This window comes from Hemitrygon akajei, chromosome 3 (genome assembly GCF_048418815.1).
Source record: "Hemitrygon akajei chromosome 3, sHemAka1.3, whole genome shotgun sequence".
Classification (NCBI taxonomy): domain Eukaryota; kingdom Metazoa; phylum Chordata; class Chondrichthyes; order Myliobatiformes; family Dasyatidae; genus Hemitrygon; species Hemitrygon akajei.
Window position 1 is genome coordinate 15,719,376 of NC_133126.1, and position 18,006 is coordinate 15,737,381.

General features: G+C 42.8%; 1 protein-coding gene across 2 annotated transcripts in view; it reads left to right on the forward strand.

Moving 5' to 3' along the window:
* The window catches only part of prox2 (prospero homeobox 2), a 79,924-nt gene that overhangs the window by 28,892 nt on the left and 33,026 nt on the right, over positions 1-18,006 (forward strand). For both annotated transcript variants that reach the window (XM_073039241.1, XM_073039243.1), the window contains one exon: positions 11,233-11,334. In XM_073039241.1, the coding sequence (XP_072895342.1) occupies positions 11,233-11,334 (102 nt within the window). The remainder of the gene's footprint in view (positions 1-11,232; positions 11,335-18,006) is intronic.

The following is an 18,006-nucleotide window of genomic DNA, read 5'->3' on the forward strand; positions in this document are numbered from 1 at the left end:
AGAAATGCTATCCCAGTCTCAATTTGAATGACCACAGGTAGCAGTTGTCCCAGTGACCTTAAACTTCATCATAAACTTTCCACCAGCCCTCCCTTGCCGGTCCTGCCTCCTAATCGTGGCTCCTTCTGAAACTGAGCTCTCCACAAGCTCGAGGAAATCTGCAGATGCTGGAAATTCGAACAACAACACACACAAAATGCTGGTAGAACACAGCAGGCCAGGCAGCATCTATAGGGAGAAGCGTTGTCGATGTTTCGAGCCGAGACCTTTCTCTCAACAAGCTTCTAAGCTGATATCTCCATTTTATGTGTCTGACCCCTTCTCCCAACCCCTTTTGCAGAATCAATCAGCCACGCTTAACTAGTGACATTCAAACTTCAAAGTACATATATCTTACCATATACCTGATTCACTTTCTTGCAGTCATTCACAGTAGAACAAAGAAATACAATAAAATCAATGAAAAACTACACAGAAATAAGGACTGACAAACAAAAGAAGACAAATTATGAAATTATGAAAAGGACCAAATAATAGTAAATAAGTAATGCTGGGAGCATGAGTTTTATGATCCATAGTTTGTATATGATGTCAGAGTTGAGGTGAATGAAGTTGTCCACACTGGTTCAGGCTAATTCTGATCTGAAATAAGATGACAGTTGCTTGGTCAGTCAGCGGTGAGAATATTGAAAAAAGGAGGCACAAGAAGGCGAGTGGAATAGAGCACAGTCAGAAGGGACAGAAGCCGTGGCAACAGGAATGGATGGGACCTACTACTCACCTTGCCGCAGTCCAAGATTGCTTACCTTTCAGTGAGTGCTATGACTGCTCCAGTGTGGAGCAGAACCAGTGCTGGTAGATGTTTTCCTGATCCATCATCTACCTCAAGAACACACCCAGGATGCACCACGTGGACTTGCTCCTACTTGTCATTGCCAGTAGAGCTCAAGGAACTTAAGAATAAAATTTTCCTAAAATAAGATAGTACTTACTGCAACTACCAATCTGGAACTGATTCAGTCCCTGCCCATAATACTCTCAGTGCAGACAGGGCTTGTGTATTGTGAAATCATTATTTGGGTTGGACCAGAACAAGTTCCACACACACCAGAGAGTTATTTTATCCTCCTCGGTTATTTTATATGGTACATGACTGACTTCTTTCAGTTTGAGAAGGAGCTCACGTCTAAAGAAGTGGAGATGCGAAGGGTCTCAGTAGCCACCACTGAAATGACTCTTGAATATTCAATGAATAGGCAACTGTCCATCTATCCCTTTGCATGGGGGGGGGGGGGGGTGGCGGCTGGAATATTCCTGGGACTAACCTCTGCATTATGTTGCTACAATCAGCAACCTAGTGTAAGAAGGGTGGTTGATGTGCACCCAGTGAGAGCACAAGAAACAGAAGTTAAGTTAGTCCATTTGGCCCCAACGAGCAACACCTCATATTCCGTCCGGCTAGACTCCAACCTATTGGCATGAACGTAGCTTTCTCTAACTTCTGATAATTTCTCTTGTCTTCTTCTTTTTCCATTTCCCATTCTGGTTCCCTTCTTACCCTTCTCCTCTCCTGCCTATCACCTCCCTCAAGGTGGAGATTTATACACTTTTGGATATTAAGGGATTTGAGGGTAGTGCAGGAGAGTGTCATTGAGGTATAACTTCAACGGCAATCTGATGGAATGATGGAGCAGACGTTGGGGACTAACTGGTCTAATTCTGCTTACGTTTCCTGCATTCTCTCTGGGGGAGTGGAGTATATGAAGACTTTCCCTTTTTGATATTCCTTTAAAATAGGAAGCTGTTTATTTCAGTCCATAAGGCCATGAGATTTAGGAGCAGAATTAGGCCATTTGGCCCATCGAGTCTGCTCTGCTCTGCTCTGCTATTTCATTATGGCTGATCCATTTTCCCTCTCAGCTCCAATCTCCTGCCTTCTCCCCATATCCCTTCATGCCCCAACCAAACAAGAATCTATCAACCTCTGCCTTAAATATACCCAATGACTTGGCCTTCGCAGTGGCTTCTGCTTCTATTATTAAAATGGTCATAAATGGGAGGAGGTACGGAACATGGCTATGCTGTGAAAGTTAATTTTGTCTGATCTCCAACTCTTTTCCCTGCCTTTTGTCTCGACAAAAGAGGCATTTTTCCTAAAGTGGCGTCCTTTAAGAACACTTTGGAGAGTAAATCCTTCACTTGTTTACAGATGTCAATTTAACGAGGCGAATTCCATTGCAGATGCCTGGTCACATTTCTGGATCCAGTGTTCATGTCAAAAAATACGAGGCACTATTTGTTTGATGTCACAGGTGCTTCAGGTGAAAAGTGGCAGTGGGGCGGAAATGAAGAAACACCTTCAGAGATGGGTGGAGCACAGCACACAGTTACATTTTAGTCTAGTGCTTAGGTGAAATTTAGTTCACAAGCTATTCCACTGGGGAATAAAGCTCAAAGTCACCCTGAAGCTGGAAGGTGCTTTTGAGTCAGATGGCAGGATACTAATGAGAAAAGAAGAAGCATTTGTTGTGTTTTTATCATAATGTCCCAGGGACCATCAATCACTTGTGCACAAGAAAGCCTGCAGATGCTGGAAATCCAAAGCAGCACATACAAAATGCTGAAGGAACTCAGTAGGTCAGGCAGAGTCTATGGAAAAGAGTAAACAGTTGACGTTTCAGGCCAAGACTCTTCTTCAGGGCTCTGTTGAAGACAGTTACAATGGAGAAAACAAGACGAACATTTTTCGAACAGCAAAAGATGCAAATCAAATTTCTCTCTTTCAATTTTAATAGACAAGGGATAAACATTCTCCGATATACTAAAGATAACATTTGTCATATTTGAAAGTAGTGCCTCTTTCAAACTACCTTTAAAGATTAGCTTTAGTTATACATAAAAGCATACAGTGAAACACATTATTTGTGTCAATAACCAACACAGAGCAAGGATTATGCTGGAGGCAGCCCACAAGAGTCGCCATGCTTCCAGTGCCATTGTAGTATGCCCAACTCACTAAACCCTAACATTAACTGAATCACTACAAGTGCAGGCAGGGCTTTTGTTTGACATCTTGTCTGAAAGACAGCACTTCTGACAGATCTGAGATACATTATAATGTCAGCTGAGAATTTTATACTTTTGTCTGGTAATGAGACCATCAGACCTTAAGACTTAAAGCAAAATTAGGACATTCAGCCCATTGGGTCCACTCCACCATTCCATCCTGGATAATTATTTATCCCTCTCAACCTCATTCTCCTGCCTTCTCCCTGTGACCTTTTATGCCTTTACCAATCAGGAACCTATCAACCTCCATTTTAAATCTATCCAATGACCTGGCCTCCACAGTCATCTGTGGCAATACAGTCCACAAATTTGCCACCATCTGGCTTAAGAAATTCCTCCTAATCTCTGTTCTAAAGGCAGATTTTTCTATTCTGAGGTGGTGCCCTCTGGTCCTAGAATACCCCACTATAGGAAAAATCCTCTCCACGTACATTCCATCTAGACCTTTCAATATTCAATAGATTTCAATGAGATTGCCCCTCATTCTTCTAAACTTCAGTAAGTATAGGTTCTGAGCCATCAAGTGCCCCTCACACATTAACCCTTTCATTTCCAGGGTAATTCTTGTGAACCTCATCTGGATCCTCTCCAATACCAGCACATCCATTCTTAGATCAAAAAAAGCTCCCAATACGGCAAGTGAGACCTGACCAATGCCTTATAAAGCCTCAGCATTACAACCTTGCTTTTATGTTCCAGTCCTCTCGAAATGAATGCTAACATTGCATTTGCCTTTCTCACCACCAACCCAACCTGCAAGTTAACCTTTATGGAATCCTGCACGAGGAGTCTCAAGTCCCTTTCCACATTTGATTTCTGAGTTTTTTTCCTCATTTAGAAAATAGCCTTTATTCTTTCAACCAAAGTGGATGCCCATACACTTTCCTACACCATATTCCATCTGCCACTTCTTTGCCCATTCTCCTAATTTGTCTGACTTGATAACGACAAGGTTGTGACAGACTGCTTTGCCAGTTCCCCCAAAGACTGCAGGTGCTGGAACTCTGTGGGAGTGATGGAATTGTCGACGTTTCTGTTTGATACCCTGCATCAGCACAAGGTTTCAACCGGAAACATTGATACTGTAATTCATTTCCATTTCATAGATGCTGCTCGACCTTCAGAGTATCTCCAGTGCCTCAGAGGCCGCTTGCTGACTATGGGAACAGATTCAGCCTTTTCAGATACAGTTAGTAATTTCCTGTCCTGAGACCTTAGCTAATTGAAAACTTCACAGCAGATTTAGCCAATTCAATGACACTTTCTACCACCTGGACAGCAGTTCTGCGTGCAAGAAACATGCCCTTTGGACATACCTTCCATCTGCCTTGACACTCCTGCGCCCTGGTATGTACCCATCCCAAGTTCTTGGAGAAGAAAACAAAAGTGATAATACATTTGAGAGGAAAAGAACAGCAACTTTAAACAGAAATCCATTAAGTGAATTGTATTCTGAAACTGAATTGAAAAGTCTTTTGTTTTCTTGTTTGCTTAATATGTAAATAGACATCATTTCATTAAAGTGGATTAGGCATCTGTAAATGAATGGAGTGTATTGCTATATAAAAGAAGGTTCTCTGGTGCTCACAAGGAGATGTGAGTGGCTGTGAGCCTTTCATTGCTACTTAGTACTCCAGGCCCACTATTGTTCCAGCCAGTTTCTGATGCTAATGCAGGCAACATGCACTCCTTCCCAGCTGCCAACATCCCCTTACACGCTCAATCACAGAGGAGCAACGAAAAGTATACATGGTTACATTTTCCTTCATTTAGCAGGCAAACACACCTCTCGAATTATAATTTCAATCAAGGTTTACAGCATCACAGAAAGGGTCAAAAATCTTAAGTGGGTTACACAAACAAAATGCTGGAGGAACTCAGCAAGTCAGGCTGCATCTACAGAGGGTCCAGTCCTGAAGCAGGGTCTTGGGCCCAAAACGTAGAAGTTCAAAGCAAATTTATTAGCAAAGTATGTATATTTCACCATATACTCCCCTGAGATTCATTTTAAAGGAAAACTAAGAAACAGAATAAAACCAATAAAAAACTGACAAATGTACAAAGGAAGACAAATTGTGCAAATATAAAACATAAATAGTAAATGTATAGTACTGAGAACCTGAGCTGTAGACCCCTTGAAGTAAGTTCAGAGGTTGTGGAATCAGTTCAGAGTTCAGGTGAGTGAAGTTATCCACACTGGTTCAGCAGCCTGATGAATGTAGGGTAAATATAACTGTTCCTGAAACTGGTGGTGTGGGACCTAAGGCTCCTGTACCTGTTACCCTCTGGTAAGAGAGCATGGCCTGGATGATGAGGGCCCTTGATGATGGATGCTGCTTTCTTGTGGCAGGGCTCCTTGTAAATGTGTTCAATGGTGGGAGGGCTTTGCCTGGGATGAACTGGGTTGCATCCGTCACTTCCTGAAGATTTTTCCATTCTTGGGCATTGGTGTTTCCTTAACAAGCCTTGATCCAACCAGTCCACTGTGCATCTATAGAAGTTTGTTAAAGTTTTAGATGACACACCAAACCTATGCAAACTTCTAAGAAACCAGAGGCACTTATGTGCTGCTTTTTCTCCTTCCTAGGTGCTGTTGGACCAGCATTTTGTGTGTGTTGCTCAAGGTTTAAAGCATCTGCAGAATCTCTTGTTTTTAAGTGGGTGACAGCCCGATTTCATATCTGAGTTCTTCAGAAATGTTTTGGATCCCACATGATCCTGTAATGATTACCTCAAAAAACGCCAGTTAATTAAATTTCAATGTGTAGCCAGGGTAATGGCCACCAGCGTGAAGATGATGGGATGTGTGAGAGGTGCTGAGTAACGGATACAGAGAGTTGGTCAGCATTTAAATTTTCTATAAGTGTATACCTCAGATAAATATTATGTGGAGATTTGTGGCAAACATGAATATATGATCTATATGTACAGTAGCTGAATTACACCTTATGGAAATGTTTGATGATGAACTTCAATAAAAAATAAATTACAAAAAAAAGACTCTGAAGGAGGAATAGAGGATTCCATTTATAAGTGGAAGCAACGTCCCTTTCAAGATATTTCAAAATGCTTTAAGGTCAATTAAATAGCTTTAAGTGTTGTGATGTTGGTAACACTGTCAGTTTGTACACAAAAGCTGTGATAAGCAACATTGCGATAATTACTAAAAATGTACTGTACTGTGCAGTGAATTGAAGGATAATTATGACCAGGACCCTGGAGATAAACTTCTCTAGTCTCCTTCAACACAAGGCTGTGAAATCTGTTACGTTCACCGGGTCACCAGAGGGGGAAGATGGATTTTGGGTTGAATATTTCATTTGAAAGACAGTGCAGCATTTCTTCAATGATGACTTGTGGTAAGAATGCACAAAGCTCATGAGCGGCAGCTGTTTTGTGCACTTTATGTTGTCCTGTGCAGGTCTGTAGTCTAGTGCAGTTTTTATGTTGTTTTACATAGTCTAGTGTAGCCTTGTGCTGTCTCACATAGTCCAGTGTAGTTTTGTGTTGTTTCATGTAGCGCCAGGGTCCTGGAGGAACGTTGTTTCATTTTTACTGTGTTCGGTACCAGCAGTCTATGGTCGAAATGACAATAAACTTGACTTGAGGTTTAACTCGACAGAAAAAGATGAATACACCAGGTGTGTGTGTGTGTGTGTGTGTGTGTGTGTGTGTGTGTGTGTGTGTGTGTGTGTGTGTGTGTGTGTGTGTGTGTGTGTGTGTGTGTGTGTGTGTGTGTGTGTGTGTGTGTGTGTGTGTGTGAACTACACAAACTGAGCAGAGAGCAATTTCACTTCTTGTGTGTCTGTTCTCTGTGATGCAGGACTATTCTAAATCTAGTGATTAGAATTCCTTTCTGAGAGTTTTGATCATTCCCCAAGTCAGGCGCAGTAAACCCCAACGTAGCCCCTTCTGGTGAGATGACCCATTCCACTTGTACTGTCCTTGCAATAAATATGGTCCAACTGTGTAATGTATTTCACAGGTCATTCATTGACGACAATGCATTAGCCCACAGGTTGGAGGAGGGGTGGGATGAATGACTAACAGGAAACAGTACAAAGCACTGCAGGGGAAAAAAACTTACTCAAAGAGCAAACTTTGAAGTACAGTGTGAGCAGGAATTACAGTAATTCTGTCAACAAAAGCAGAGCAATTTTTGACAAAAACCACAGTGAGTGGACGGTGACTGCATTCAAGTTATGTGCACAAAATTAATCCCTGTCAGTGACAGCAGCATGGTCACAGAGCTGGTCTGGCAAGGGAACTACTCAATCATCTCTACTTTTTTATGTTTGCTGCAATGGCCAAGTTCAGTGTAATAACGTCTTTATATTTATTTATTTATTGAGATACAACGTGGAATAGGCCCTTTCCTGCCTTTCGAGCCACGCTGCCCAGCAACCCCCAATTTAACCCTAGCCTAATCATGGGACAATATACAATGACCAATTAACCTACCAACCAGTACATCTTTGGAATGTGGGAGGAAACCGGAGCACCCGGAGGAGACCCATGTGGTAACCGGGAGAACATACAAACTCATTACAGGCAGTGGCGGGATTTGACCCTTGGTACCGCTCTGTACCGCTCCAAATAAAAAGAACATTAATAATTCAGTAATTAGACTAAGAAAGAGGCTATTTTTAGTTGGTGTGCCTCCCATCTTCTGGAGGGTAACAATAGCAAGATAATTACAACAAAGGTCCCTATAGTGAACTAAAATCTATCCTTACATTAGTTCTAAGCTCTTCTCAACAGAATCATCTCACAGAAAATGACAGGGTCTGTTATTTTCTAACCTGTCATTATAAAACACACTTGAGACTGTGCCTGAAATATACTTGACTCACTTTCAGAGGAGATTAAGTCTCACGCTTTAGGTCCACATTCATAAAATCCATCTCCATCCATACATACACTCAGTGGATACTTTATTAGGTACACCTGCTTGCTGATGCAAATATCTAATCAGCCAATCATATGGCAGCAGCTCTATACATGAAAGCATGCAGACATGGTCAAGAGGTTCAGTTGTTCTTCAGACCAAACATCAGTAAAAGGAGGAAGAGCTTAGGAGGATTAATGGCACCTAACGGCGAATCCTTTGCTTGCATCTTCGGAAACAGCTCTATTTCCATCTTCAATATCTCTATTTTTCCCTTTCAGGGTCCTTTTGAAGACCCTGACCTGGAGTTACACACTGACTACGGTTCTCTGCAGGAATGAGACCCGCTCTCGGGGTTTCACGCCTGGCCGTTGTTTGGCACGCTAAGGGCTCAACCTAAGAGCTCAGCTCACCTTCAGAGGGCTGAGATTTCATGGTTCTGGAGACGGGGGGGGGGGGGGGGCGTGGGAGTTCAAAGGTTGCTGTCACAGCAGGAGACCGGTGTGTCGTGGGAGATGGAGGATCTAAGGCTGTGGGCTCGGAGACCCGAGATCTCTGGGCACAGAGCTCGGAAAAAGTGATGCAACGGACTTTTAACATCGTAAACCAGTGAGTTGTTTGTTATGTCTCCCCTCTCACTGCGAAACAGAGACATCTCTTTCTCCCTTATTAGGGAGACAGAGAGCCTGTGGTATGTTGAATACCGGGTGAAACGGGAAGGCTTTGGTGTAACTGCAAGTCTGTGTCTTTGCTGTTGCTTTGCTCATGCTTGAGTGCTTGGTGGTGGGTGCCGATGCTGATTTTTTTTGCCGGTGTGGGGAGGAAGGATCTTTGCTTGCTGCCACTTACTCATGGGAGGGAGGGGAGCTAGGGGAGTCTTTGGGGTTTTAACATTTAACTGTCGTTCATTGTTTGGGTCACTCCTCTGTTTTCATGCAAAGAAAAAGCATTTCAGGATGTATATTGTATACATTTCTCTGACATTAAATGTACCTTTGAAACCTTTTAATGAGGAAGAAATGTGACTTTGACTGTGGAATGATTGTTGGTGCCAGATGGGGTGTTTTGAATGTCTCAAAAACTTCTGATCTTCTGGGATTTTCACACACAACTATCTCTAGATATTACAGAGAACGGTGTGAAAAATTAAAGAAAAAATTCCAGTGAGCAGCAGTTCTGTGGGTGAAAGTGTCTTGTTAATGAGAAAGGTCAGAGGAGAATGGCCAGACTGGTTCAAACTGATAGGAGGGTGACATTAATGCAAATAACCACAACAGTGGTGTGTAGCAGAGCATCTCTGCATGCACAATGTGTCAAACCTTGAAATGGATGGGCTACACCAGCAGAAAACCATGGAAGTACACTCAGTGACCACTTTACTAGGTACAGGAGGTATCTAATGAAGTGGCCACTGAGTGTATATTCTAGAATATTCCTATGTAAGGATTCTGAATGAATAGTATCTCCAGATCACAGCAAGATTCTGCAGCAGACTCTCAGTTTGGACACTCCAATTTTGCAATTCTAAAGATGGCTTTTGCTGGTGCATTAGAAGTGGAATATTCTGCCCTTTTCTAATTACACCTATCAAGTGTGTTGAGGATATCAATCATTTCAGGCAAGAGGTGAGCATAGATGGAAATTCAGGTGACAACAGGAGGGAATTGCAAGCAATTCAGGTTTTAAAAAAAATATGGATGAGACTTCTAGTTTTTAGTCAGTCTTAGTAAGCCACTTAAATTCACATTATAAAGGTGCACATAAAAAACTCATGTTGATGTTTTAATCAAAATGCATATGTCAAGTTTTTTATACTTTATTTATTTATTGAAATAAGGTGTAGAACAGGTCCTTCTGGCTCTTTGAGCCATGCCACCCTGCAACCCCCTGATTTAACCATAGCCTAATCCCCGGGACTGTTTACAATAACTAATTAACCTACAAACTGGTACGCCTTTGGACTTCGGGAAGAAACTGGAGCACTCGAAGGAAACTCACAGGGTCACGCGGAGAACGTACAAACTCCTTATAGAGAGTGGCGGGAATTGAACCAGGGCCGCTTGTACTGTAAAGATTTGTGCTAACCACTACGAATATGGCAAGAACAGCCCTCAAACATTTCAGAGCAATCACACCCAAATGAGACAAAGCAAATGAAAAACATAATTTCCAGCTGAACCAAGTTTCCAGGTCTGGACTAATAAAGTTCCAGGATTGCATTTGTATGTGAGAAAGATGCATACAATCAGTAATGATGCATTATTGAGATGTTGGGTGTTATATAAAATCTTCTAAAACCCTTAATAAGCCCAAGCATTATAAGTAGTTAATTACCATACTGTGCCAATGGCTTTCAGGACCGCCTGGTAAAGGAAGCCATTGAAATAAATCTGGAGAAAAACAATTTTAACAAAGACGAAGGTCTCGCTCTATGTAAGAACTGGAATTCGATTGTAAACTAGGTGGGAGAGCAGAAACCTGATAAGATGGGGATGAACAAAGCAGGAGGGAGAGACTATGGGGGTATAATATAAATGGTAAGACTCTTGGCAGCATGGAAGATCTGAGAGATCTTGGGGTCCGTGTCGGGCTTGACATGCCAAGACATCATCCCTGACAAAGATGGCAGGGTTTGTCATAAAAACTTTGGTTATAATCGATACTTGTACCTGGCTGGAAGCCTGAGAAGAATTTATTTGCCATATATGCTGGGAAAGCACTAGATCCTTTTCTAATTGCTGCCTGTTACACTGCTGGCATTTAGGCAGCAATGAGGGCCCTCCATCTCTGTCTGTCCTTGGCCATCTTCTCTATTGTGCCCCACATGTGGTTTAGGGTCCTCATTTCTGCCTCTATGGTATGGCACCAAGTTGTATTTGGTTTCCTGTGTTTCCTCCGCCCTTCAGGCATTACAGGACACACAAGAAAATGATATGTTGATTTACCTGAAATGTTGTTTTCTGGTTTCACTCTTGAACTCTAGTAACATGAAGCAGAGTTTTATGTGTCCTGAGTTTTGAAATAATACCTTCTAGACTGGGGAGCTGCAACTTGGGGCCCACAGACACCTCAGTTAATGGTAGGGGTCCATGACATAAGGAAGATTGGCAACCCCTGTTCCAGACTCTTTTACTTTTGGATGTGGCTGGGTGGGATGAAATCTTTGAAGCAGATATAAAAAATTAAAAATCATCGTCAGCAGATAGAAGGGTCATTTAATGCTCTCTTGTCAAATTGATTATGATTGAATAACCTTAACCAGTCTTCTGATTCAGGAGGGATTAACACCTAATCACTTGAAAAAAGCCAAGCTGATGTTCTTCTATACTCGATACCCCAACTCAACCACACTGAAAACGTACTTCTCCGATGTTAAGGTAGGGAAAAATCTTCATGGCGCTATCCAGTTAAGAACAATTGAGAAGAATGTAGCACATTTGAAAGAGACTTGTGTTTTAGAGATTTGTATGATAAAGGACAGTGGGTTGGAGACAATGCGTTTTGGAGGAACCTGTCTGTCTGTGTCATACGTTGTGCTATGCATGAAGCACCAATGTTTAGGTGTGTGACAGCCTTTAGTTTGAAGGCCAAACATCTTTAAAGCTGGGATGACTCTGTTGGAAACACAGTGAGCCTCATTTGTTTCCAGTCTCAGTTAATGACTCAAGGTCCCGATGAACCCTTGGTTTACTGATGGCATCGGCTAATCCCTTTTCCTTCTATGTGACTTGTCACCTTTTTGAAAGATGGTCACTCCATCTACAGCAGGACAAGTGGCAAGATCTCTGCTGGAGCACTCACACTGCTGGGCAAGACACACAACAGGGGATGGGCACAATGAGACAAATTCTCAGATACAGAAGAGAGATATCCCTAGCAAAGGGACAGAAGGGTGGGGGATGCAAGTGTTTGCAATACTGTGAATCATTTAGAACAGGGGTTCCCAGCATTTTATGCCATGGACCCCTACCATTAACAGTGGGGTCCGAGGACCCCAGGTTGGGAACCCCTGATTTGCAGAGCCTATAATAAGTAATCACCCCCTTGGAAGTGTTCATGATTTATTGTTTTACAACATTGAACCACGGTGGATTTAATTTGGCTTTTTTGACACTGATCAATAGAAAAAGGCTCTTTCATGTCAAAGTGAAAACAAATCTCTATGAAGTGATCTAAATTACAAATATTAAAAATAAAGTAACTGATTGCATAAGTATTCACCCCCTTTTAATATGACACACCAAATCATCACTGGTGCAGCCAATTGGTTTTATAAGTCATATAATTAGTTAAATAGAGATATGCTTTTGGAGACTTGTGTGCAGTCAAGGTGTTTCAATTGATTGTAGTAAAAATTCACCTGTATCTGGAAGGTCCAACTACTGGTGAGTCAGTATTGTGTCAAAATCTACGCTGTGGAGACAAAAGAACAATCCAAGCAACTCCACAAAGGTTATTGAAAAGCACGTCAGGAGATGGACACAAGGAAAATTCCAAGTCACTGAACATCCCTTGGAGTACAATTAATTCAATCATCTAGAAATGGTAAGAATATGGCATAGCTGCAAATTTGCCTAGAGCAGGCCGTCCTCAAAAACTGAGTGACCGTGCAAGAAGGGGACTGATGAGGGAGGCCACCAACAGATCTATGACAACTCTGGAGGAGTCACAAGCTTCAGTGGCTGAGATGGGAGAGACTACGCATACAATAACTGTTGCTCAGGTGCTTCATCAGTCGCCACTTTAAGGCAAAGAGAAAGCCACTAATGAAAAAAAATCACATGAAATCTTGGCTAGAGTTTGCCAGAAGGCATAGAGGAGTCTCTGCAGTCAGCTGGAAGAAGGTAATATGGTCTGATGAAACCAAAATTGAGCTTTTTGGCCATCAGATTAAATGCTACGTTTGGCATTAGTCAAACACCACATATCATCAAAAACACCATCCCTACCATGAAGCATAGTGGTGGCTGCATCATGCTGTGGGGATGCTTCACTGCAGCAGGCCCTGGAACGCTTGTGAAGGTAGAGGGTAAAATGAATGCAGCAAAATACAGGGAATTCCTGGAGGAAAACTTGATGCAGTCTTGAAGTGAATTGGGAGAAGATTTGTTTTCCAGCAAGCCAATGACCCCAAGCATAAAGCCAAAGCTGGACAGGAATGGCTTAAAAACAACAACGTTAATGTCTTAGAGTGGCCAAGTCAGAGCCCAGACCTCAATTCAGTTGAGAATTTGTGGCTGGACTTGAAAAGGGTGTTCACTCATGATACCCATGCAGTCTGACAGAGCATCAACAGTTTGTAAAGAAGAATGGGGAAAAACTGTAGTGTTCAGATGTGCAAAGGTGATAGAGACCTGTCCGCACAGACTCAAGGTATTAATTGCTGCCCAGGGTGCACCTACTAAATACTGACTTGAAGGGGGTGAGTCATTATGCAATCAATTATTTTGTATTTAATAATTGTAATAAATTTAGACCAATTTGTAGAAATGTGTTTTTTACTTTGACACGAAAGAGTCTTTTCTGCTGATAAGTTTCAAAAAAGCCAAATTAAATCCACTGCGATTCAATGTTGTAAAACAATAAAACATGAAAACTTCCAAGGGGAGTGAATACTTTTTATAGGCACTGTAGAACAATGAAGTTCTACACTAAATATTAGAAATGCTTGAAAAAGATAATCACATTATCGTTTTATTATGGTCTCTTTCTTTTGACCTCCAGGCTGTTAGTGCGATATCTGTTTTCCTGCATCACTGCTTCTGGAGGTCAACGCCAGGCCATGTGTTAAACTCACTTCCCTTCCTCATCCCGGCTATTCACTGTGAGAGAATCTTTGAGAACAATGGGAGACTAATCTCGGGTGTCTGACTCAATTCCGTCATGGCTAATTAACATTACTGTTTCTTTGTGTAAAAAAGAAGACTTCCATGGCTTTATTTTCAAAATGAATAGCTCACCTTGCATTCTCAAGTAATGTCCTTCATTCTTTATAATTCATGCCTGGATCGTTACAGGTAATTTCCCACGCTGGACACCAGATGGTGCTGTTCTAGGATTTCTGGGTTGAAAATTCATTTTTTGCCATGTGGGGAAGCAGGGATCCATTACAACCCCTCCCAACATCTGCTTGCGTTCTGGGCCATTTAAATATTCTGGTAAAAGTACAATGGCATACCGACAGTGGAGCAGCTGTACTGTGCAAATCTCAATTCTTTTATCTGCACTGCTTTAGCACAATGGATCAGACCTTTCACATTGCAGTAAGACTAGGTCATTCAACATTGTGTCACCTGTTGCTTTTCAACTGTACATCGCTAATTCACATTGGCTTCTTATCCCAGAGAAGTTCTAGGACTTTGCCAAAGGGTAATTACTTGCAGGAGATGCTTTTTTCAACCGGCCAACTGCCTCACGTTTATGATTCTCTCAAACTTTTCCATTAGACCATAGACATAGGAACAAAATTATACTATTCGGCTCTTCGAATCTGTTCTGCCGATCCATCATGGCTGATTTATTATGGCCTTCTCCCCTTAATCTTTGATGCCCTGACTAGTCAAGGATCTATCAACCTCCACTTTAAATATACCCAATGACTTGGCCTCCGTAGCTGTCTGTGCTCACGAATTCCACAGATTCACTACTCTCTGGATAATGAAATTCCTCCTCATCACTGTTCTCTGGCTAAAGGAATTCCTCATTATGTGTTCCGAATGGTCATCTCACTAAACGGGTTCCCAACCTGGGGTCCAGGGCCTTTCTCAGTTAATGGCCCTACCTTTGTCCATTACCATTAACCCAAAAAAAATTGGGAACCCCTGCTGTAAAGGATGGCCATTTTCCCGCTAATCCTATCAGCATAATTTTTTGTCAAATGTTATATACAAACTTGTAATCATCTAGCTCCACTCAAATCTTCTTCAGGATTAACACCAATTAAATCAATTTGGAATATTGTCATTACTGGTGGTGTTGTGGCAAACATGTGAACAGAGTCACAGCACGACTGTGTAAGCGTGTGGACGTTGGCAAGTTAGACTGGCGGGAAGAGTTTATAAAGAGGATAGCTTTATAGAGTGGGTGTCAAAGTAGGAGGGCTTTGGCTCAACGGGGCTTCAGCGATAACGGGTCGAGGTGAGGTAGGTTACTTGTGAAGGGTAGGAATAGGAAGTATGCCTGTGAGGCCGGTGTTCTGTGCTGGGTGTCAGATGTGGGAAGTCTGGGAGACTCCCAGCCTCCCGGACGGCCACATCTGCACCCGGTGCGTCAAGCTGCAGCACTATAGGGACCGGGTTAGAGACTGGAGATGCAGCTCGATGACCTTCGGCTGGTCAGGAAAAGTGAGGAAGTGATAGTGAGGAGCTATAGACAATTAGGCACACCGGTGCCTCGGGAGACAGATAAGTGGGTAACAGTCAAGAGAGGGAAGGTCAAGAGTCAGGTACTAGAGATTACCCCTGTGGCTGCCCCCCCCTAACAATAAGTACTCCTGTTTGAGTACTGTTGGGGGAGGGAACGACCTACTTGGGAGAAGCAACAGTGGCTATGCTTCTGGCACAATGTCTGGCCCTGTGGCTCAGAAGGGTAGGGACAGGAAGAAGGCAGCAGTAATAGGGGACTCTGTAGTTAGGGGGTCAGAAAGGCAATTCTGTGGACGCAGGAAAGAAACGCAGATGGTAGCTTGCCTCCAGGGTGCCAGGGTTCAGGATGTTCTGATCTCGTCCACGATATCCTGAAGTGGGAAGGTGAACAGCCAGAGGTCGTGGAACATATTGGTACCAACGACATAGGTAGGAAAAGGGAGGAGGTCCTGCAAACCGGGAGTTAGGAAGAAAGTTGAGAAGCAGGACCTCAAAGGTAGTAAACTTGGGATTACTGCCTGTGTCACGTGACAATGAGTATAGGAATAGAATGAGATAGAGGATAAATGCATGGCTGAGGGATTGGAGCAGGGGGCAAGGATTCAGGCTTCTGGATCATTGGGACCTCTTTTGGGGCAGGTGTGACCTGTACAAAAAGGACAGGTTGCACTTGAATCCGAGGGAGACCAATGCCCTGGCAGGGAGGTTTGCAAGGGCTATTGGGGAGAGTTTAAACTAGAATTGCTGGGGGGTGGGAGCCAAACTGAAGAGATGGAGGAAGAGGCAGTTGGCTCACAAATAGAGAAAGCTTGGAGACAGTGCGAGAGGGAGGATAGGCAGGTGATAGGGAAGGGATGCACTCAGACCAATGGTTTGAGATGTGTCTATTTTAATGCAAGGAGTATTATGAACTGGATCAATACTTGGAGCTATAATGTTGCGGCCATTATAGAGACTTGGATGGTTCAGGGGCAGGAATGGTGACTTAGAGTGTCAGGCTTTAGATGTTTCAGAAAGGACAGGGAAGGAGGCAAAAGAGATGGGGACGTGGCACTGCTGATCAGAGATAGTGTCACACCTGCAGCAAAGGAAGAAGTCATGGTGGGATTGTCTACTGTGTCTCTGTGGGTGTAAGTTAGAAACAGGAAGGGGTCAATAACTCTACTAGGTGTTTTTTATAGATCACCCAATAGTAAGAGGGACATTGAGGAGCAGATAGGGAGGCAGATTCTGGAAAGGTGTAATAATAACAGGGTTGTCATGGTGGGAGATTTTAATTTCCCAAATATCATAGAAATATAGAAAACCTACAGCACAGTACAGGCCCTTCGGCCCACAAAGCTGTGCCGAATGTGTCCTTACCTTAGAACTACCTAGGCTTACCCATAGCACTCTATTTTTCTAAGCTCCATGTACCTATCTAGGAGTTTCTTAAAAGACCCTATCGTATCCGCCTCCACCACCGACGCTGGCAGCACATTCCACACACTCACCACTCTCTGTGTAAAACAACTTACCCCTGACATCTCCACTGTACCTACTTCCAAGCACCTTAAAACTATGCCCTCTCGTGCTAGCCATTTCAGCCCTGGGAAAAAGCCTCTGACTATCCACATGATCAATGCCTCTCATTATCTTGTACACCTCTCATCCTCCATCGCTCCAAGGAGAAAAGGCCGAGTTCATTCAACTTATTTTCATAAGGCATGCTCCCTAGTCCAGGCAACATCCTTGTAAATCTCCTCTGCACCCTTTCTAAGGTTTCCACGTCCTTCCTGTAGTGAGGCGATCAGAATTGAGCACAGTACTCCAAGTGTGGTCTCCAAGCTGCAACATTACCTCTCGGCTCTTAAACTCAATCCCACAGTTGATGAAGGCCAATACACCGTATGCTTCTTAACCACAGAGTCTTAACCTGGAGTTTTCCAGGTATTGGGAAATGAACCTGGTCAGGTGTCATTTCTCTCAGTGGGAGAGCATTTTGGAGATAGTGATCACAATTCTATCTCTTTTACCATAGCATTGGAGAAGGATAGGAACAGACAAATTAGGAAAGTGTTTTATTGGAGTAAGGGGAAATATGAAGCTATCAGGCAGGAACTTGGAAGCATAAATTGGGAACAGATGTTCTCAGGGAAATGTATGGCAGAAATGTGGCAAATATTCAGGGGATATTTGCATGGCGTTCTGCATAGGTACGCTCCAATGAGACAGGGAAAGGATGGTAGGGTACAGGAACTGTGGTGTACAAAGCCTGTTGAAAATCTAGTCAAGAAAAAAAGAAAAACTTACAGAAGCTTCAAAAACCTAGATAATGATAGAGATCTAGAAGGTTATAAGGCTAGCAAGAAGGAGCTTAAGAATGAAATTAGGAGAGCCAGAAGGAGCCATGAGAAGGCCTTGGCGGACAGGATTAAGGAAAGCCCTAAGGCATTCTACAAGTATGTGAAGAGCAAGAGGATAAGGTGTGAGAGAATAGGACCCATCAAGTGTGACAGTGGTAAAGTGTGTATGGAACCAGAGGAGATAGCAGAGATACTTAATGAATACTTTGCTTCAGTATTCACTATGGAAAAGGACCTTGGCGATTGTAGGGATGACTTACAGTGGACTGAAAAGCTTAAGCATACAATGATTAAGGAAGAGGAGGTCCTGGAGCTTTTGGAAAGCATCAAGTTGGGTAAG